Source organism: Rhizophagus irregularis, chromosome 30 (genome assembly GCF_026210795.1).
Source record: "Rhizophagus irregularis chromosome 30, complete sequence".
In the NCBI taxonomy this organism is placed as follows: Eukaryota; Fungi; Glomeromycota; class Glomeromycetes; order Glomerales; family Glomeraceae; genus Rhizophagus; species Rhizophagus irregularis.
The window spans coordinates 2151830-2173606 of NC_089458.1; the positions used below are offsets into that span (position 1 = coordinate 2151830).

General features: G+C 30.0%; 2 protein-coding genes across 2 annotated transcripts; both read left to right on the plus strand.

Annotated features, from left to right (window-relative positions):
* Positions 1-5067: 5067 nt before the first annotated feature.
* On the plus strand, positions 5068-6242 carry OCT59_021870 (uncharacterized protein; the record flags this gene model as incomplete). Its single annotated transcript, XM_066146806.1, has 5 exons — positions 5068-5306; positions 5386-5518; positions 5588-5701; positions 5797-5970; positions 6060-6242. 5 exons carry the CDS (start codon positions 5068-5070, stop codon positions 6240-6242), a joined length of 843 nt encoding a protein of 280 aa, XP_066005910.1.
* A 12164-nt stretch (positions 6243-18406) lies between these two features.
* OCT59_021871 (uncharacterized protein) lies at positions 18407-20196 on the plus strand (the record flags this gene model as incomplete). Its single annotated transcript, XM_066146807.1, has 2 exons — positions 18407-18979; positions 20047-20196. 2 exons carry the CDS (start codon positions 18407-18409, stop codon positions 20194-20196), a joined length of 723 nt encoding a protein of 240 aa, XP_066005911.1.
* Between the last annotated feature and the right edge of the window lie 1581 nt (positions 20197-21777).

Here is a 21777-nt window from a genome sequence, read left to right on the forward strand (position 1 = left end):
AGTTGTGTTAGATTTGTTGGAACCGGAAAGGTTCTAATTTTTTCAATTTTTTCTGGATCAGGTCGGATACCTTCTCGTCCTACTACATGTCCTAGGAAATGAATATTTCTGAGGCAGAAATAACATTTCTTAAGTTTAATCTTCAAATTTGCTCGTCTAAGAGTCTCAAATACTTGTCTAAGATGGTCCAAGTGTTGCTCCAAGGTTCCTTTTGAATAGATGATTACATCATCTAAATATACTGCTACAAATTTCCCTAGATACTCCTGGAGTATTCTATTCATTAATCGTTGAAAAGTTCCAGGCGCATAAGCTAAACCAAAGGGCATTACTAGAAATTCATATAATCCAAAGGGAGTAATGAAGGCAGTTTTCTCCACATCTGCTGGATCCATAGCTACTTGCCAATAACCACTGGCTAAATCTAATGTGGTAAACCATGTTGCATTACTAAAAGATTCAAGCATATCATCAATTCGAGGCAATGGGTAAGCATCTGCTTTGGTGACAGCATTCAATTTTCGATAGTCTATGCATAAACGTTTTTCTCCTCCTTTTTTATCAACAATTACCACAGGTGAAGCCCAAGGGCTAGCTGATTTTCTTATAAGTCCTTGACTTTCCATTCTTGTGATTTCTCCTTGTAAGAATTCTCTATATTTAGGATTACATCGATAGGGTGGTTGAGAGATAGGAGTAGCATCTTTTGTAATAATTTTGTGCTTAATTACATTTGTTTTTCCAATTTCTGTTTGGCTTTTAGCACAAATATCTGCATAGTCACTCAAGAGTTGTTGAAATTGGCTTTGTTGATGGTAGTCTAACGGTCCTAAATGTAAGTCTGGATTGACTTTTTCTTCACTATATACTTCTGCTTGAGCTAAAGAAATGGCAGGATTTGATTCTTCCAATTCTTCATCTTCATTATTTTGGTGGGCAGGAGATACTTCATTTTCCCATGGGTTAAATTCAAGGGATTCTTCTGTTGAATAACCAGAAAAATCAGACATATAGATTTGAGCTTCTTCTAACTCTTCAGACTCATATTCTTCTTCGTCATCATACTCAAATGATTGCTTCATTTTAATAGGTTTTGGGAGAGTAAAAATCACAGGGGACTGTTGTGGATCGTCCATTGTATCTGATAGTTAGTGTCTTCTTGTCCCAGTCAAGAGCAGCATTTACCTTTCTCATCCAGTTATTTCCTAGAATAAAAACACTATCGCTTGATTCTATGATTTGAACATTGGTTTTAATAATTAAATTTCTGACTTTTAGGGGTAAGTTTTGGATTTCTCCCAATGACCTAACTCTAGTTCCATTGGCAGTTTTAATTACATATTCTGAAGGTCCATCGATAGTTAATTTCAAAGTTTTCATCATAGCAGTAGTCATAATACTAACTGCAGCTCCACTATCAATTACTGCAATAACTGATTGTTGGTTAATATGAAATTCACATTTAGCAGCGGTAGTGGGAGTTTCTTCTTCTGAGTTGGAGTCTCCATAGTAACTTTCTCCAATATAATTATTGTTATCAATCTTTTCACGCTTTCTCCTCATACTTTGAATTAATCCTTTCCTGTAAACAGGAAGTTGGGCTGTTGCTTGACCGATAGATAGACCACAAGGAAGGTCACTAATATATTTAGCTATATCAAATTCATTGACATTTTCAATAGGTGCAGGGACCATTTTGGTTCTTACTTTTCTTTTTGTTGAAGGTTCTGCTGTAGCATCCATATCCATAGGTGTAGAAGGAGTTACTGGAGGAATAGGTTGGGTACGTAATTGGTCTTCCTTTCGAGATTCTGAAAATCTTGTTCTTTTTCCTCTAGGAGAAGATATCTCATATGGAACAGATCTAGAACGAGTTGTAACATATGCTTCATATTCGTCTTCTTCTTCCCATTCTTCCTCATATTCATCCTCATATTCATCATAGTAAATTTCTGCTTCATCATCTGCATAATTAATAGGTGTAACTGGTGCTCTTTGACGAGGGCGATTATTATTATTATTATTACCATTAATATTTCCATTATTGGTATTTCTTCCCATTTGGCAGTTTCTGGAAATATGTCCTATATTTCCACATCTAAAACAAGTAATATTTGGATTGAAGGAATTCTGAGTAGGGGCTTGACCATTCTGACGATTTTGATTGTTATTATTATTAGGTCTTGGTCTAGTATTTCGAGGGGTGCTTTGTTGAACCATTAAAACTGATGAAAGATTTGCATAATTAAGAGCGAGTTGTTGCATTTGTTTTGTTAATGCTTCCATTTCATCTACTTGTGGAGTTGGTTTAACAGTTGTAGTAGTAGTTGGAATAGGTTCTATAGTACTAGTAGTTACAGGTGTTGTAGTTAAAAGAGTAGTATTTACACCTAATTCTACTAACTTGGCTCGGGTAATAGTTGCTTCCAAAGTATCAGTATTCCCAATTACTACCTGTCCAACTAAGAAGGGCTTGAGACCATTAATATAGTAGTTAATTTGGTATCTTGCGGCTAAAGCTTCCCCTTGGGTGGCTTTATTTAACAGCTTCTTAAAACGTCAGGAGTAATTTTCTACTGATTCATTGTCTCCTTGTTTAATATTTTGCAGTTCTCTGGTCCACTGATTCCTTCGAGCAGCAGTTGCAAAGTAGTTTAAAAATTGGGTATCAAAGTTATTTGCATTGTTATCTACATGCCATTGGTTGATATTTCCTCTATTCTCTTCATACCAATCTCGGGCAGCTTCCTTAAGAAATCCAGCGGCTAAAGCAATTTTTCGATTATCTGGCCATCCATTAGCTGCAAAGGCAGCTTCAAAGAGTCGACACCATTCATATGGATCCTCATCATCACGTCCATAGAAAAAGGGAACATCAACAACTTTAGATGTTGTACGATTTTGGTTGGCAGTTGTAAGAGCATTAATGGCATTAAGATTATTTTGTAATGCAGTAGTAATGGCATTTGTATTGTTATTCAAAGTATTTTCCAAAAGGTTTCCAACATTTCTGGGATTAGCATTATCTATTGGGTCAGCTCCCCAAACTAACTTCATAAGATCTTTCATCTGACCTTCATTCATGTTGGCGTTATTATTTACTGGCGTATTATGAAAAATTCGGTATGCGTTGGTTACTTGAGTATCAGTTGGTAAACTCTTGAATCCGTTTGTTAATTCGAATAATTTATGTAAATAAAAGGATAATTCTAATAAAGGAGTATTTATTTGTCGAAACTTTATACTTTGTAGGATCTTAGTAGTTATACCGACAAGTGTATTGAGTTGTGTAGTTATAAAGAATTCAGTTTTTAATACTTTAAAAGCGGCTACTGTTGCTCCAGTATATTGTTTTGCTGTGTACTGAATAGAAATCCAGAGCCAAAATTTCTCAAATCCGTCAGGGATATTGTCAGCTGGAATAGAATCTGTTGGATAACACTGAATACAGTAAACTTCTTTTTGGTTGATTGTTCTTCCTCTACGATGTTTTCTTTGATGTGACTTTAATTCTGCTTTAGATAAATTGTAAAAGGGCATTCAATTTCAAAATTCAAATTGTTGCAAGTACGTCTGCTAATATCTTAAGTACGTCTGAGAAAGTAAATTTCGTTTGCAAGTGCGTCTGCAAGTATCTCAAGTTCGTCTGAGAAAAGAAATTACGTCTGCAAGTTCGTCTGCAAGTATTCTCAAGTTCGTCTGAGAAAAGAAATTACGTCTGCAAGTACGTCTGCAAGTATTCTCAAGTTCGTCTGAGAAAAGAAATCAATTGTTAATTCACAGTATAGCCTTTTACCTGGCAGGAATCACCACTTGTTAACCGATTCGGTACGTTGAATAGATTAACTATGATTTGCAGTCAGGGAGATTAAGTACGTTTAACTATGACTGAAATCCAATCAAACAAGACACGCTTAAAAATAGGGAGTTCGTTTATAGTGTAAAAGGTTATACTTTATTATAGAACTTTATAATTACAAGAATGAGAATTAAGGAACTAAAGATAAACTAATTCGAACTGAAGGAACTTCCCTTATAACGAAGGAAAATACCAACGTTATTTATATAAAAGTTACTACATATAAAGATATAATAAATATAATAGATATAATAAATATAAGAAATATAACTAATATAATAAATATAACTAATAAATTAAATATAATAAATAAAATAATTATATCGATTATATTAAATATAATTAATATAATAAATATAATAGAAATAATAGGCTAAGTAGGCTGCGGCTAGGTCGGCTTGGCACAGTTGGGCACAGTAGATCCTAATTTTCCACATGATCTTCTGGCGCAGTAAGTTGTAACTCTACACGTGACTAGGGGTAACAACGTGATTCTACCTTAACGGTCCCCAAAAAAAGGAAATTTTTATGCCAATTACTTAATTTTATTAAATTATACATAACTTTGGCCAGAATTATAAAAATTTCCTTTTTTAAATTTGTTTTTCTTACGGTATTAAAACAATAAGTGCACCCCCTTGGGATCATAGTAAAAAAATAATAGAATGTGCACTTAGAAAGGGTGTGCATTTATAGAGAGTAAAATATTAAGAGCTCTTATAAGTTGGGACTAGGCCCGCCGTGCACTTAAAGAGAATTTATATAGTGCGTGCACTTTATAGAGGGTGCACTTATAGAGGTGTCACTGTATATGGTTAGTATTTCGGGAAAACGGCAATCATCAACCCGGTGTTAATTCTAAAAATGACTCTTCCTCTTCGTGAGCTTGGAAAAACTGGTGTAAAAATTTCTGTAATCGGTCTGGGTTGTATGGTATGTTTATAGTAAAGTTTAATAATTTAATACTTCTTAGTTAATCATGCACGTGTCTAATAAACCTTTCGATTCTAATAAAAAGGGCATGAGTGAGTTTTACGGTTCATCTGATGAACAAGAAAATATTAAGGTTTTGAATCGAGTGTTGGAATTAGGATGTAACTTTTGGGATACTTCTGTTCGTGTCTAATTTCCAACATATATAAAAATTTATTTTTTTAAAAAAAAACTACATCGTAAATTACTTTTATCAATTTTATTATATCAAAAGGATGCGTATGGGGTGTGGAGCCAATGAGATTCTTATTTCAAAAATTCTTAAAGATCGTCGTGATGAAGTGTTTATTTGTACAAAGTTTGGTATAGTTCGAAATTCAAATGTTAAATTTGTAGGTGTATCAAATGTATCAGGCAAACCTGAATATGCTCGTCAGGCTTGTGAAAATTCTTTGAAAAGATTGGAAATTGATTGTATCGACCTTTATTATCAACATCGTGTGGACCCTGAAACGTATTTATTATAAAATTTTTTCTTTTGCCAAAAGTTGAATTAAATAGTTGATTAATATCATTGAATACCTTGATTATAGACCCATTGAAGATACTGTTGGTGCTTTAGCAGAACTTGTTAAGGAAGGAAAGATTAAATACATTGGCCTTTCTGAATGTTCTGCAGCGACTCTTCGACGTGCTCATAAAGTTCATCCTATTTCTGCAGTTCAAGTAAATATACATAATATATTTGTTTTTTTTAAAAATAATACTTTTGTTTTTAACATTACGCTTTATTAGATAGAATATAGTCCTTGGACTCTTGATATTGAAACAAACGGAATTATGGAAACTTGTCGTGAATTGGGTATCACTATAGTTGCTTATGGCGCGCTTGGACGTGGGTTTCTAACAGTATTTATCATTTTTAAGATGATTTAGAATTTTTTTTTTTTAATAAGAATTTTCCAGATTACAAAATATATATACATATTTTTTTTTTATCGTAGGGAAAATTTAGGTCTATTGATGATTTTGATCCGGATGATATTAGGAGAAATCATCCTCGTTTTCAAGCTGAAACTTTTGCTAAAAATTTAGAACTTGCAGATAAATTTAGCGAATTCGCAAGTAAGAAAGGTTTAACTTCAAGTCAACTTTGTTTGGCATGGGTTCTAGCTCAGGTAAAACATAATTCTATTCCTTCTCAATATATTTTATGAGAATGATCAGTTTAAATAACAATTCATGCTTTTCATGGTTTTTTTTATAGAGTGATAATATCGTTGCTATTCCTGGTACAAGAAAAATTAAATATTTAGAAGAAAATCTTGAAGCAGCAAAAATTCAACTTAGTCCCGAAGAATTATCTGAAATTAGACAAATAATCGATTCTTTTGAAATTATTGGTGATAGATATACCGCCGCCGGTATGAAGGTAAGAAATCACATATAATTGGTACTTTGATTTAATAAAAATAATACAAATCAATATTAACTATTGTATATATATATATATATATATTTAAAAAAAAAGAGCGTGAATATATAAAAAAAAAACTCCACGAATAGTTTAAAGAATTGTACTGTATGTACTGTATTAATAATGATGTACTAAGGATTTTTAAATTAAATAAATGAATACGTTCATTATGAAATTTTATGAATGAAAGTGAATGATTTATATAAAAACATACGAATTGTAAATGCTATATATACATATTATTTTCTATTAACTCAAGCTAATTTATGTATCCCCAATTCATCGGCTTTGGCAGTTGTCAAACTTGAACCTTAATTTAGTATATAACATGAGATATTAAATATATGGCAGTTTTAAACATTCTGGTTTCATCAAATTACAAGATTCTTAGAAGAAGGTGGTTTTTGAATGATCTGAACCTTTATTCAATGCAGACAATTTATATCTGTAGGCATTATTGTCCATTTGTAAAGATGAAATTTGTATGTGGGTGGATTATTATGTGGGTATTACATAATAAAAAATTGTTTTCTACCCTACGATATTGTAACCTGATGTTGAACTCACAACCAATAGGATTAAGATCAAACTCACTTACCTCTAGGATTGTTGTCGAACAAACAATTCAACAGGATCAAAGTCGAACTCATTTACCTTTAGGATCGTTGTCAAAAACACAACTTATCGATGTTATGTGTAGGATCGATGTTGCACTAATATCATATAACAAAAGCGTTACAATTAAGGTTGCTGGAGAAACCAAGAGGTTTTGGCAAGTTGGCAAAATGCTGAAATGGTGAAATTTTGCCAAAACTATATAAAAGTTTTATTAAAAAGTTGGCAAAATTCTGGAGAAAAGCAAAATCTGACGAAACTTATTATAAATGCCAAAACTGCCAAAACTTTGCCAAAATTATAATAAAACTATAGTAAAATTTTGGAGAAACTAATTGTAGAATTTTGGAGAGGTTTAGGCAGGCAACCTTAGTTACAATATAATAAATAAATCTATTGTTTTTCCATTTATACTTTAAATATAAAAATAAACAAAAATTTTTTTTCTTAAACTGCAAACCAATTAGTTATTCCCTTCTGTCTTTCATATTAACGATGTTATATATATAGCATGATTAATTTTATGTATGACAAAATTAAATCGGTGGATTACATAAGATCCCACATAATATTACTGAAATTTTACTAGTAAACTGACAAAAATTCATAATACATACCTCAATTGTCTTACATTGTTAAAAATTAATCCATCAATATTGTTTATGAAATATATCTCTTTTTCAGTTCAATTCAATTGTATACAGAATTAGCTTAAAAAATTGAAATAAAATTACATGATTAATATTAAATATAGACTTCTAGCACTATATTTAACAAATTATTAAGACTAGTATTATAAATTTATAGATTACAAATTATCTACGGTATAATTAAAAAGAATATTTATTTACTTTGTATAATTTTGATATTAAATAATATGGCAATTTAATATATTACAAGATAAGTGAAAGTTGATCACCCTTGGCTCATTGGTTAGTCCATGAGTCTTCTTGTGAAGCCTGAGTATGGTGAGGTCGCAAGTTCAATTCTGCCAATCACGGAAATTAAAAGAATTTTACTGCAAATACTACTACCAATAGTGTGAAGATACAGGGATTAGTGTAGGCTGGACTGCATCATGGTGAATTAGTATGTACCGGTCAGTGGCATATTTCAACAAAGGGTTATGGTGTCCTCCTAATGTCCTTTATAAAGCCATTGGAAAGCCTATTGTCCTATCTGGATGGTCACTTCTTGCATACCATCTGGGTGAGCTCTTGTCTTAGTGGTCACTCTATAATACCACTAAGGGTGTGGTAAACTTTACTGTAGAGGTTTACTACGCTAAATGGTCTTCATAAATGGTAAAGTCTCAAGTGCAATGTCTTAGCAGTAGTTTATCTTCTAATAGGTTTAGGCTGATTGGAGACGTTCGTAGGCTCACAGGTATATAAGGTTCTAAGGTGAGGTTCGATTCCTCAGTGAATTTGACGTACTGGTAGGTGATTCTTGGGTAACTGGGTTGGTTACTTATAATAAAGGGATGATCCCAGTACCCTTAGCAGCTTACTGTTCTGTAGTTACTGCTATATTACCGGAGGATTTACAACTATGATTAGTGCTCCGAAAAAAATCTGATCTGATCTGGATCTGCAGATTTGATCCGAAGTCGAATCTGGTTCAGGTTTCAAAATTCTGATCGTAGATCGATCAGATTTAAAAAAAATCTGATCTGATTAATTTCGGATCGGATCAGATCATAACACAAGAAAATCTGATCCGATCTGAACAGATTCAGATCAGATTTTTTTAAATAAAAAAAAAAAATTTTTTTTTTTTTAAAAAACTTTTCCCTGGACGAACGGACGAAGCTGGACGACCAAGATTTAAAAGAACGAACTAGGTAAATTCGTTTCTTTTTTTTTGTTTTTTTTACTTGAGGGAATGTAATTAACGGTTCCCTTCTTTTTTAGTAGGAAGCCTAGACGAACGAAGCCTAATGACACGACCAGGATTTAAAAAAATGAACGAACTATGGTAAGTTCGTTCCTTTTTTTTATTTTTTATTTTTTATTTAAGGGAACGTAATTAACGTTCCCTTTCTTTTTTTTTAGGAAACCTGGACGTGAGACGAAGGAACGACCAGGATTTAAGAGAACGAACTATGGTAAGTTCGTTTCTTTTATTTTATTTTATTTTTTTTACTTAAGGGAACGTAATTAACGTTCCTTTTCTTTTTTAGGAAACCTGGACGTGAGACGAAGGAACGACCAGGGATTTAAGAAGAAAAACGAACTATGGTAAGTTTGTTTCTTTTATTTTATTTTATTTTTTTTTACTTAAGGGAACGTAATTAACGTTCCTTTCTTTTTTTTTAGGAAACCTGGACGTGAGACGAAGGAACGACCAGGATTTTAAGAGAACGAACTATGGTAAGTTTGTTTCTTTTATTTTATTTTATTTTTTTTACTTAAGGAACGTAATTAACGTTCCCTTTCTTTTTTTAGGAAACTTGGACGTGAGACGAAGGAACGACCAGGATTTAAGAGAACGAACTATGGTAAGTTCAATTTCTTTTTTGTTTTTTTTTATACTTAAGGAAACATACTAATTAACGTTCCCTTTCTTTTTTTTAGGAAACCTGGACGTGAGACGAAGCTGAACGACCAGGATTCAAAAAAAAGAACGAACTATGGTAAGTTCGTTTCTTTTTTTTGTTTTTTTTTATTTTTACTTAAGGGAACGTAATTAACGTTTCCTTCCTTTTTTAGGATAAGGACCAGATCCGAACTAGATTCGGATCAGATTCAAATCGGATTCAAATGGATCCGAACTAGATTTGGATCAAATTGAACCAGATCTGATCAGATTCGGATCAGATCAGATCTATTAAAATAAAAATCAGATCGGATCAGATTTAAGCTGAATCCAGTCTGAACCGATCTGTTAGGAGCACTAACTATGATGGACTGGTATGGTAATCGTGGTCTGTAGTGGGCTTTGAGTGAGGCCATATTAGTAAACTTAGTATTGCAGTACCTCTAAGGTAACCATCATGGGAGGACTTCTAGATGTCTGCTCCGTTATATTTGCCGTATGTGGATGGTTGCTCATTTTTGACAGGCGCTAGTGGGTAGCATAACTGTGTCAAAAACCCTGCTACATTACGACCCATTCTTATGTGGGTATAAACTTGGGTTGTCTTCCCAGTGTGGTATATAAGGGTAGGGGGGATGAACATCCGGTTACTTCTAAATAATTAGAGTAGGTTGCTTGGTTATCTGTTGCTCAACTAAGGTTGCTTGTCTAAATCTCTTCAAAATCTTACGATTAGTTTCGTCAAAATTTTACTATAGATTTATTATAGTTTTGGTAGAGTTTCGGCAGTTTCGGCATTTATAATAAGTTTCGGCAGTTTCGCCTTTCTCCAAAGTTTCACCAGTTTTTTAATATAACTTTAATATAGTTTTGGCAGAATTTCGCTTTTCGGCGAAACGCCATCTTGCCTAAACCCCTAGGTTTCGGCAAGCAACCTTATGCTCAACGGTAGAAGTGTATTACTGCAACTGGTGTTGTAATGCTCCCTCCACGTAGCTTTAGTGAGCTGGCTATGCTGATGTCTCCTAAAACGCCAAAAAAAAAAAAAAATATTACAAGATAAGTTTATATACCATAATTAATTCAATATAATATGAATTAAGAATGAGTAGATGATAGCATTTAAGAATAAAGTTTTTGTTATTATATTTGCAAAAATATTATAAATAATTACTTAAAATTTTTTAATTTTAATATACTTATAAATTTCAATTTATTAAATATCATTTAATAGGTAAGTTTTTTGGTAATATTGCTTAATTATTATAATTATTTCATTATAATTGTAATTTTATTAACATTATCCTTTAACTTCTTAAATTTTACTAATAAATTCATTTGAAGTTTAGGTATTATTATTTTTATTACTAATATATCAATAGAAATAAATAAATTAAAATTTCTTTCATTATTCTATATTAATATAATACAACTATTTAAGTGTAATTAATTTGCTTTTTATTTTTTTTTAATATAACTGATAATAGTACTATTAGCATAAGATTTTATATATTATATATATAGGAGTGGAAGATTAAAATTTATAACAAATAAGGCTGTTTCAAATTAATAATTAGTTTAACGTCCTTTCTGGCCAAAAATTTTGAGAAGGGGAAGGGGATAATTTAAACAAACATGAAAATTAAACATATTAAAAATTTCAGAAATTTTGGTAAAATCGGAAATTCTCAGTACTATTAAATTTTAGTAAAGAAGGGTGTGTTTTATAAAGCATATTTAAACGTATCAAACATATATGTTTAAATCACCTTTAAATTTTTCAAAAATAGAGGGAGGAGGACATTAAACTAAAGATTAAATTGGGATGGCCTAAATATTATATTAATAAATATTACTGCCTTTAACAAGTTGTTAATTAAACAGAATTTTCATATCTATAGAAATAGTTAAATTTTGTATATATAAAAAATATTTTTGCTAAAATATACTTAAAATAAACTTAAGATTTTATTTTATACTTAAAATATATTGAAATAGGCAAAAATTAAATATTATTTAAGTATAATTTAAGTATATCAGTCAGTGGAAATGTCATTTCTCTTGCCGATCATTAATTAAAATAATTTTGTGTAACCATAATTGAATATATCACCACGTAGCTAAAAAAAGAAATTTTTAATACAATGCTTATACAAATTAAGTAAATTAATAGTTCATCATGTGTACTATAAATATTCGTCATCATTTCCTCTTTAGTAATATTTTTTTTTCTTTACATATTACAAGAAAGTTCGTCTCAAAAATGAAGTTTTCCTCAAAATGCAACTTAAAGGTGGGTATAAAATACAATTTAAATAATGCAAATATATGTAATTTTACGAGAAGAAAAAGATTTATTAAGTTAAAAAGGGCAGTTATTTAGGGAGATTTTGTGTAAACCGCAAAAAACCAATTTTTATAATAAAAAAAATTTTTCTTGATTTCAATAAAACTCTTAACAAAAGCTTTCTTAATCAGCAATTATTTCATTTTTAGGTATAATTTGGTGAAATGAACAACTTTTGTTAAGCTTAGAATAGTGATTATTAAGCTAGATTTTTTGTTATTTATAAATTTTGTTGAATTTTTTAATTATAGTGCTAATAAAAAAAATTTTTTTTTATTAAAATAATATTATTAGGTCTATTTGGGCGGTATAAATGAGGTTTAATCGCAAAAATAGTTAAATATTATGTTTTTATTTGTTTATTTAAATTAGACATTTAATGCTTAATTCTTAATATTATAGTAATCATGTAAATTATTATAACATTAAAAAAAACTTTAAAATTTTTAATTTTAGTTCGTTTAACAAGAAAATAAAACAAAAATTATTTATTCATAGAAAAATTCTTATTGACTATTAGGTCTATTTACTTTGTTAAGTCATAAATACAAATAGTATAATATGAATAAGTAAAATATTTTTTTATATATATAAAAAGTATCTAAGTAGCGTCGAAATAAAAGATATTTATATATATAAAAATATCTAAAGTAGCGTCAAAATAAAAGATATTTATTGAATATTTAAAAAAAAATAAGCAAAAGAATAAGGTTAAATAAATTTTCTTAATTTTTATTAGTTTGTTGTATTAAAATAACCATATAATTGACTACTTTCTTTGGCCAGATGCAACCGAATAAAGTGAAGTTTTTGACTTTTAAAAGGTTTAAAAATATTTTTCAAACCTTGAACGAACATGTTTACTATTGTTGGAAAAAATGTTACATTGCATAAATATGGTGTTACCTTTGACCTGAAAATTTCAATTTTAATGTAATTTGGGCCAGCATTACGAATTCGGCCAGAATTAAGAAAATTTCGGCCAGAATTAAGATCTGAAAATTGTCGATTTTAGCCATTTGTACCAACTTTGGCCAACCTTAAGTTTACATATATACTATATATCATATAGCCATACTGTCACAATAATTTATATTGAGATATCATAGTACAAAAAATCTCACTCTAATTTTTGGGAACATTTCCACTGACTGATATAATAATGTACTTAAAATATTCTTATTTTAAATATCCTTAAAATATACTGAAATGGGCAAAATTTAAATGTAAATTAAATATATTTTAAGTATATATTAAATACAATTTAATTCTTTTTTTTTTTATTTATCTTTATAGGGATCGATATTTAATTATGGTAAGAAGTTTACGTAATCATAAACATTAACCTCTAAAATACCCCACTCGACCAGCAAATGTTCCCGATGAGCTAAATACAATTTAATTCAAATTTTGCGAAAATTCAATTTTCAGTATATTTTAAGTATAAAATAAGAAAATTAAGTATATTTTAAAGAAAATTAAATATATTTTAAATATATTTTAAGTAAAATTTTTTTTTATAGGGTATTAGTTATAGTTTTTATTTATCTACTATAATTTACTATAAAATACTTTAAATTAAACAGAACTCTAGAATTTTCTAATACAAGTCATAAGTCACACTTTTGGGCAAACATGGCATAGTAGCCTTTATCTTTATTAATTATTTATCGAACTTTACAAATTTACAATTTAAGAAAAAGAAAATAAAATAAAAACTAACTAAAAACTGAACAAAGCTAAATAGTCTCCTAGAAAGAAATTAAAACTAAACAAAAATTCAAAAAGAAAAATCGCTAATACTAACACTTCCTAGATCTTCCTCCTTGATATATTCCAACCAAAGTTAAAGCAACTATGCTATCAAAATAACGAATGACGTGCCCATTATTAAAATCAACACTCCATCCTGCAAAAGCTGTTATTAAGTAGTACTGTTAGATGATCCATAAAACCTGAAATGTGATTAAACTAAGATAATCCATACTGCATCGAGTTCTTCAACCAATTAGTTCTGAAATCACGTAAATCAACATGGATTAGAGGAGGTAAAGAAGAGTAAAATAAGTATGATGACTTAGGCAAACCTTTAGACCTTGAAGAATTTTTAAATTTTGAAGTAATGTTCATCACCTGTTTCCATAATCCTTTATCATAAAAACGCAGATTCCAAATTCGTTTACAGAATTTACTAATAAAATTGTTATGAATAGCGGCAATAACATTCAAAGCTGCAAGACAAGGCACATCTAAATCGGTGAAGGTTTCAATAAAAGCGGTGGGTAAGCAACCACAAATAAAGGCATAAGGGGGCTAACTTGTAGAAGAGAACATCCAACAAGGAAGGAAAGTGATTCTATCAATTTGACAAGAATAATCACGATTAGCATTGATGCCAGTTTTTTTGATTTTCACTAAAAGATGGTGCATATAAGAGTTGAGAATTAATTGCATTTTGCAGCGACGTTTCTTGCATATAAATAGATGCATGAAATCTTCAAGTTGGTCTTCACATGAGCGACAAGTGAAAATCTCAATATAAAGATCAGGCCGTGTCCGCTTAAGGAATTCTAAAGTAGGTAAATCTTCCAAAAAGAGCTGAAATTTCAACGTGTAATGCTTAGAAGCATTTGTCAAAGTGAAAGAGTCATCAAACTTAGGTTGAAACAGTAAGGAGTGCCAAGTGAGAGCCCAATCAACCACGTATAGTGAGAAGTCCGTTAAAAGGGAAAGGAAACAGAAACGTGACAAAGTGAGTAAATCTTTCATGTACATCATTTGATGATACTACTTGAAGAGGTGTCTGGGATTGGATTCACAAACAATGCCATTGTAAACAAGGATAAAATCATGGACTGCAGCAAGATCTAGACGAGAAATTAAAACACTCTCATCAGAGGTAGTGTGTGCAGTATTGGCCAAAAAATCAGTAAATTGGAGTGGGCTTTGACTTTAAAGGGTAAAATAGAGAGATTCTTGTCTATAATTAGTTTTTGGATAATTGCCCATAATTCAAAATTAGTAGTCTTGTAATACAGGCGAGAATTGGAGTAGGTAAGCACAGAACATTGCTTCAAGTCATTAATAGCAGTTTTGAGTCAGTATAGAGATGAACAACAGAATTTACAGGTGTAGTAGATAAAGCAGTATACAGAACAGCAACTTCAGCTCGAGAAGAAAAAGGTCAGTTACAAATAATACCATATTTGTGAGTGGCAATAGAGTTGAGAAAACCAGAGTCTTTAACAATTTAAACCTAATTCCAACCTATGGAAACATCACTCGATCCTAAATTAATAAGAGATCTGTCAGTGTAAAACATGTAATGTGAATCAGAAAATAAAATAACGGGCGTTGAAGCAACAATATCATCAGCCGTAAATAAGGATGTTGCAGACGAATCCAAATCAGTCATCAACGGAAGAGCAGAAGGATTAGTAGTAGAATAATCTGGAAAAATGTTAAAACAGTAAAAATACGAAGTAACTGAATCCATAATTTCAGCCCATAATACGGTAGATGCAATCTGAGTAGTATACTTCATAATAGAGGTCTTTTGAATAGAAAGAATCATCGATTGCAATAGAGGGATTGTACAAGAATAGGCAACAAAATTGGTAGTGACAGATTTCTTTGAATATGAAAATTTATTTATATCCAAGAAACAGCTGGAGGCTGGAGCATAGTTTTAGAGTAATTAAATCGCTAGGGCAAGATATGCAATTAGAGATCCAATGCACAATAGTGCAAGTAGAACAAACAGGTTGGAATTGGAGTTGTTTACTGAACAAGAGATGATCATCAGCGTCTAAAGTAACAATCCAGTTTTTCTTATGGCCAACAAGAGGTGTACAAAGGGTAAGTTCTTTAGCAGCCAGACTGAAAGGCAACGTTGTCATATATTGGTCTAATAAAAGATCAGGACAATTAGGAGAGGTAACATTGGCAGAAAGATCTTTATACCATTTAGAAATACGGGCGTTGCCAAGCTTCTGAACAGAATGGGAGTATATGACAGATCAAAAAATTAAATGCGTCCCTTGCAGCGTAAGTAATTGAGACAGATAAAATAAACCATATTTACGAAGGCGCATTAAATTAGTTTTGAATACTTCAGGAGTGAAACATTGATATATAGGGGTGTGACCATAGGAATAAGTCATATCAGGCATAGAAGCAGAACCAGCACGTAAAAGGCGAAAGGAAGTAATCACCAGTGAAGCAATAGTACTAGCAATATAATCTTATTTGAATATAGTCAAAGTTGACTAACGAGACTAATCCAAAACCATTAAAGGAGAAATGGAAATTAAAAAATAAAATTGAATAAAACGTAACCTATATATAAAAAGAGATTTCATAAAAAAAGAAGAATTCGCTAATAAAAATAAATTAGTAAAATGACATTGTTGTTGATGCGAAAATAAGTTAATCAAACCTAAGGCTTGAGATAAATATAAGATAGCGTTAGGAGTAAAACGTGATAACTTAGCCTTGTGTTTGACCAAAGAACGAACAGAAGAGGTAGCCACTGAATATTTAGCTTCAAAAAGATGCGTAACTTGCATTCAATAATCCAATTTAGGAATCAAAACAGTATTATGAAGATAAACCACTTGTTGAGAGGTCAGCTTTGCAGGACGGAAAATAGTTGAAAAGGAATTACATTCTTGTTTAAATTGTTTCTAAATAAAGGAGCGGGAATCATTGATATTAAACCAAACACCTAAAAACTGAAAAGACGAAGACATAGGAATAGGAGTGACAGTAATTAATCTAACATTGTTAAGTAAAGATGTTGTGAGGTCAAAAGTGATTGCAGCTAAATCCTGAACAGTAGAGATAGCATTAGTAGCCAAAACATATTTTTTATAATTGGCAGAAGTATTGTTGATGTAATAAAATTCTTCAGTAATTGACAACATATATTCTATTCCTTGTTTCATTGAGAAAATTAAAGTGGAATCGTCCATGAATACCAAATTATTAATTGATAAATCATCAAAAAAAGATGAAAAGAATCAGGAGCACTAGGGAAAACCAAGTAATAAGGGTCCAAAATCTCTTTCTTTAAGGCTGTAAGTAAAGGATCTATATAAATGCAACATAAAAGGGGAGAAATAATCTCGCCTTAGTCTATACCAATGTGGATTCTATAAGGAGAAGTAGGACCATGTGCAGTAATGACATGATTAGAATGTGTCATAAATAGTGATAATACAGTATAAATTGTATGACATTGCTTGGCAAGTGAAGACGCTAAAGAGCGAAACGCAACATATTAAGATCCACTGAATCAAAGGCTTTTAAAATGTTCTGAGATAAAATCCACAATGATTGCTTAGTGACCACAGAATTATGTATAATAGATTCAAGTATAATAATGGGATCTTTACAAGAACCTCCAGGTAGTCCTGCAAAATTTCCATCTTAAAGAACGTTATGAGAAGTAGAGTTCCAAATAGATCAGGTCAGATCAGGTAAAGCTCTAAATGGTCCGGATTGGTCCAGATTAAAGGGTAATCCGGGACCAGACCAAAAAATTATTTCATTTCGGTCCGATCCGGGTTATATTAAAAAGATAATCCAGGACCAGACCGGACTGGACCAAAATAACTGGTCCAGTCCAGTCCGGTTCTTTAAATAAAGATTAAATATTAGAAAAATTCTTACGAACTTTTCTTAATATTATCTATTTTTTTTTTAATGTACAATTTTAAACATAATTTAATTTATTATTTACTAAAAAAGTTCGTTTTTATGTCATTTTTTTTTAATTATTATATTACTTTCTTAATTATTTATTAAATTTGAAATTATTTAATATTTACAGTCTAAGGTTGCCTGCCGAAACTGAAACCGAAATCCGGAATGCTTTCCGAAATTGCCGAAACTATTATTAAGCAAAAAAAGAAACATTGAAAGGTTTCGATAAAAAAATTAATCATAAATAAAACTCCCATTACCTATATTTTCATCCAGCAACCCTATGAAAAGAAATGGAAAATGTTAGTAACGGTTCTTAAAAAAATAACGAATCCCCTCCCTCTCAGTTCCTCTTTACCTCATTTCAGTTTTTTCGTCCGGAAAATCTACAAAAAAGCAAAAATAATAAATTAGTTAAAATTTAAAAAAAACATTAAAAATATAACGAAGTCACTATACCTCGCTCAATTTCAAAAGTCCGGTCGTTAGGGATGGGGGTTAATTAACCACGGTTAATTAACCATGGTTAATTAACCGTTAATTTTGTTAGTTATGATTGATTTAAAATGGTTAATTAACCGTTATTTATAATTAGCCAATCAAAATGCAGAATTTAAATCATGTGATTAAATGATAATCCATTATTTTGTTACACAATTAAATATTAATTAATATAAATATTGATTAAATCTATGATCTACATATTGCATGATCTTTTTTTTAAGATAAATTTTTTTTAAAAAAACACTTTTTTTTTGCAAATTTATTGTTCATTATCATGGTAAAAAAAAAGGGAACTGTTTGGAAACATTGGACAATAATTACTGAAGCAGAAAGTAATGAAGAAAGTAGTAGGTCTAAGAAAAAAACACATCCTTCTGTACGTTGTAATTATTGTTCTAAAGTTTTTGAACAAGGTACAGCTAAAAGAATGCAAGTTCATCTTAATGATAGTTGTCCTGAGCCTCCAGAAAGTGCAAAAACAAAGAAACAACAAATTCCTGAACTATTAGAAACTTCTGACGCTACTACTTCTACTTTTATTCCTACAGTAAAAACATCAAAAAAGCATTTAAAAAATACAACAATTGAGAATTTTGTTGATCGTATGAGTGAAGAAGAACAAGATACTCTTGAAATTTTACTAGCTCAAGCATTATTTGCTGCTGGAGTTCCTTTTTCTTTTCTTGAAAATAATTATGTTATTCAGTTTTTTCAACAATTACGTCCAGCATTCAAATTACCTAATCGAAGAAAACTTGCTGATGAATTACTTGATGATGTTTTTGATGAAGTTAAAGCTGAATGTAATGAACAAATTTTACAAGCTAAATCTCTTACAATGGTTTCAGATGGTTGGTCTAATATTAATCGAGAATCAGTTCAAAATTTTGTTATTTGTACTCCAAAACCATTATTCTTTGATGCTATTTATTCTGGTGAAGAATCTCATACAGCTAAATGGGTTGCAGATGAAATTATTAAATTCAAATGGAAATTGTTGGTATTAATAAATTTTCAGCAGTTATTACAGATACAGCTAGTGTAATGAAAGCAGCTTGGCGAATTATTGAAGATAGTTATCCAAGTATTGTTTGTTTAGGATGTAATTCTCATGTAATGAATCTTTTAATTAGTGATATTTTAAAGATTGATCAAATTAAATCTGTTGTTGAAAATGCAAAAAAGTTGGTCAATTATTTTAAGGCACATGTACAGGCAACAGCTAAATTGAAACGTATTCAAAAAGAAAATTATTCTAAAGAAATTGCATTGGTTTTACCAGCACTTACAAGATGGGGAACACATCTTGCTTGTTTTCAATCACTTCAAAATTCAAGAACAGCACTTGAACAGGCTTTAATGGATATAAGAATTCGTCAAAATATGGATTTAACTTTAAGAGCTCATATTTTATCAGATGAGTTTTGGGAAGATTTAGATATAATAACAAAAATTATGGAACCAATGGTTTCAGCATTAAAGTTATTTGAATCAGATATTTCAATTCTTTCAAATGTTTATTCATATTTCAAAGAAGTAATGAATCAAATTAATCAAATAGATTGTAATTTTTCTGATAAACTTCAAGAACTTATTGCAAAGCGATGGGAATATACTTATCATCCTATTATGATAACAGCTTATATGTTAGATCCACAATTTTTGGAAAAAAGTAAAAATGATGAAGTTGAATCTATTGGTTATGTAGAATTTACAACATTTGTAAATAAAAGATTTAATCAGGAAGAAGCAGTAGAATTATTTGCTGAATTGGTAAATTTTCGTAATAAAAATTCACCTTATGATAATGAAATTATTTGGAAATCTGCTAATATTCTTAATTCATCTTTATGGTGGCAATCATGGCCAACTAGTAAACTTCAACAACTGGCTATTAAAATTCTCTCAATTCCTACATCTTCTGCAGCTGCAGAAAGAAATTTTTCTACTTTTGGTTTTATTCATAATAAAATTCGAAATAGATTGAAAAATGAACGTGTTAAAAAATTAGTTTATATTTATGGAAATCTTCGAATGTGTAATAGACTTGTAAAAATACAAAAAAAGAAACAGATTAGTAATTTTAATGAAAATGAAGAAGATAGTAATAATAGTTCTGATAATGAAAATAAAGAAGATGATAATAATAATAGTTCTGATAATGATAGTATATTTGGATTTGAAGCAAATGTTATTAATTTAGATGATGAAGAATAAATAAAATATATTAAAATTTTATAATATTTAATAAATTATAAATTTATTTTAACTTCCTTAAAATTATATATACAGGTTATTTATGGGTTAATTAACCGTTAACTAACCGTTAATTAACCGGTTAATTAACCAAATTCATAACTAACGGTTATTTTACCAACCCTACCGGTCGTGCTTTTCGTTCGGAAACTCTACAAAAAAGAGAAAAATAATAAACTAGTTAAAATTTTAAAAAATACATTAAAAATATTACAAGTCCTCATACCTTCGCTCCATTTCAAAAGTCCGGTCATGTTTTTCGTCCAGAAACTCTAAAAAAAGAAAAAAAATAACAAATTAGTTAATTTTAACAAATATTAAAATATAACGAAGTCACCATACCTCGCTCAATTTCAAAAGTCCGGTCGTGCTTTTCGTTCGAAACTCTACAAAAAAGAGAAAAAAACAATAAATTAGTTAAATTTTAAAAAAAACCATTAAAAATATAATGAAACTTGGTCCATACCTCGCTCAATTTCAAAAGTCCGGTTGTGTTTTTTGTCCGGAAACTCTGCAAAAGAGAAAAAAAAAACAAATTAGTTAAATTTTTAGGAACAAATTAAAATATAACGATAGTTCCCATCATAAGCTCAATTTCAAAAGTCCAGTAGTTTATTTTCGTCGAAAGCCCTACAAAATAGAAAAAAAAAACAAATTAATTAAATTTTTAAAATATAACGAAACCTGATCTATACCTTGCTTAATACCAAAAATCCGGTCGCAATTTTATTCAGAACTCTACAAAATAAATAAAAAAATGCGAGTTTACATTAGAAAAAGTTGCCCAGAAAAGAAAAAAAAGATTGTCAGTTGTACTGCGCAATCTGATTTCTGATAATCTTAAAATTTTATTTACCGGGAGAAAAAGAAATTTTTTAATATTTTTTTTTAATAATATTAGTATTTAGTTAAGTATAATTTGATTTATATTTTATACTAATATTATATTAAATAAAATTTATAATTTCGGCCAAATTTCGGCCTTTCGGCAAGAATTTCAGCATTATAAGTTTTGGCAAATTTATTTTTAATTGCCGAAACTTTCAGCAACATAAAAGTTTCGGCCTTAATTTACATTTATATAATAATCGCATAACAGAAATACAGAAATTAAAAGTAAATAAATTCAAAATTAATTTGTTATTTTTAATTATTATGACGCCACCAGCTTTTTAAACACATGCAAACTCTGATAGTTTCTGGTGATAAACTGCATCTTCTATGAGAAACTAGGTCAGTACCACCAGAAAATACACGTTCCACTGGTACACTTGTGCCTATTTTATATAATTAAATTTTAGTAAATTAACCATATTTACAATCAATTTGACCTAAGCTATTAATTATTGAAATATACCTGGCACCGCTAAATAATCTCTGGCCATTTTGGCCAAATTTGGAAATTCTTTTTCGTGAAGCTATACAATTATATAAAAACAATAATTAATAATTAATAAAAATAATTTAATTAATTGTATTATTATAATTTAAAATAAAAAAATGATTACCTTCCAATATAACAAAGTATCTGTTTCAATATTT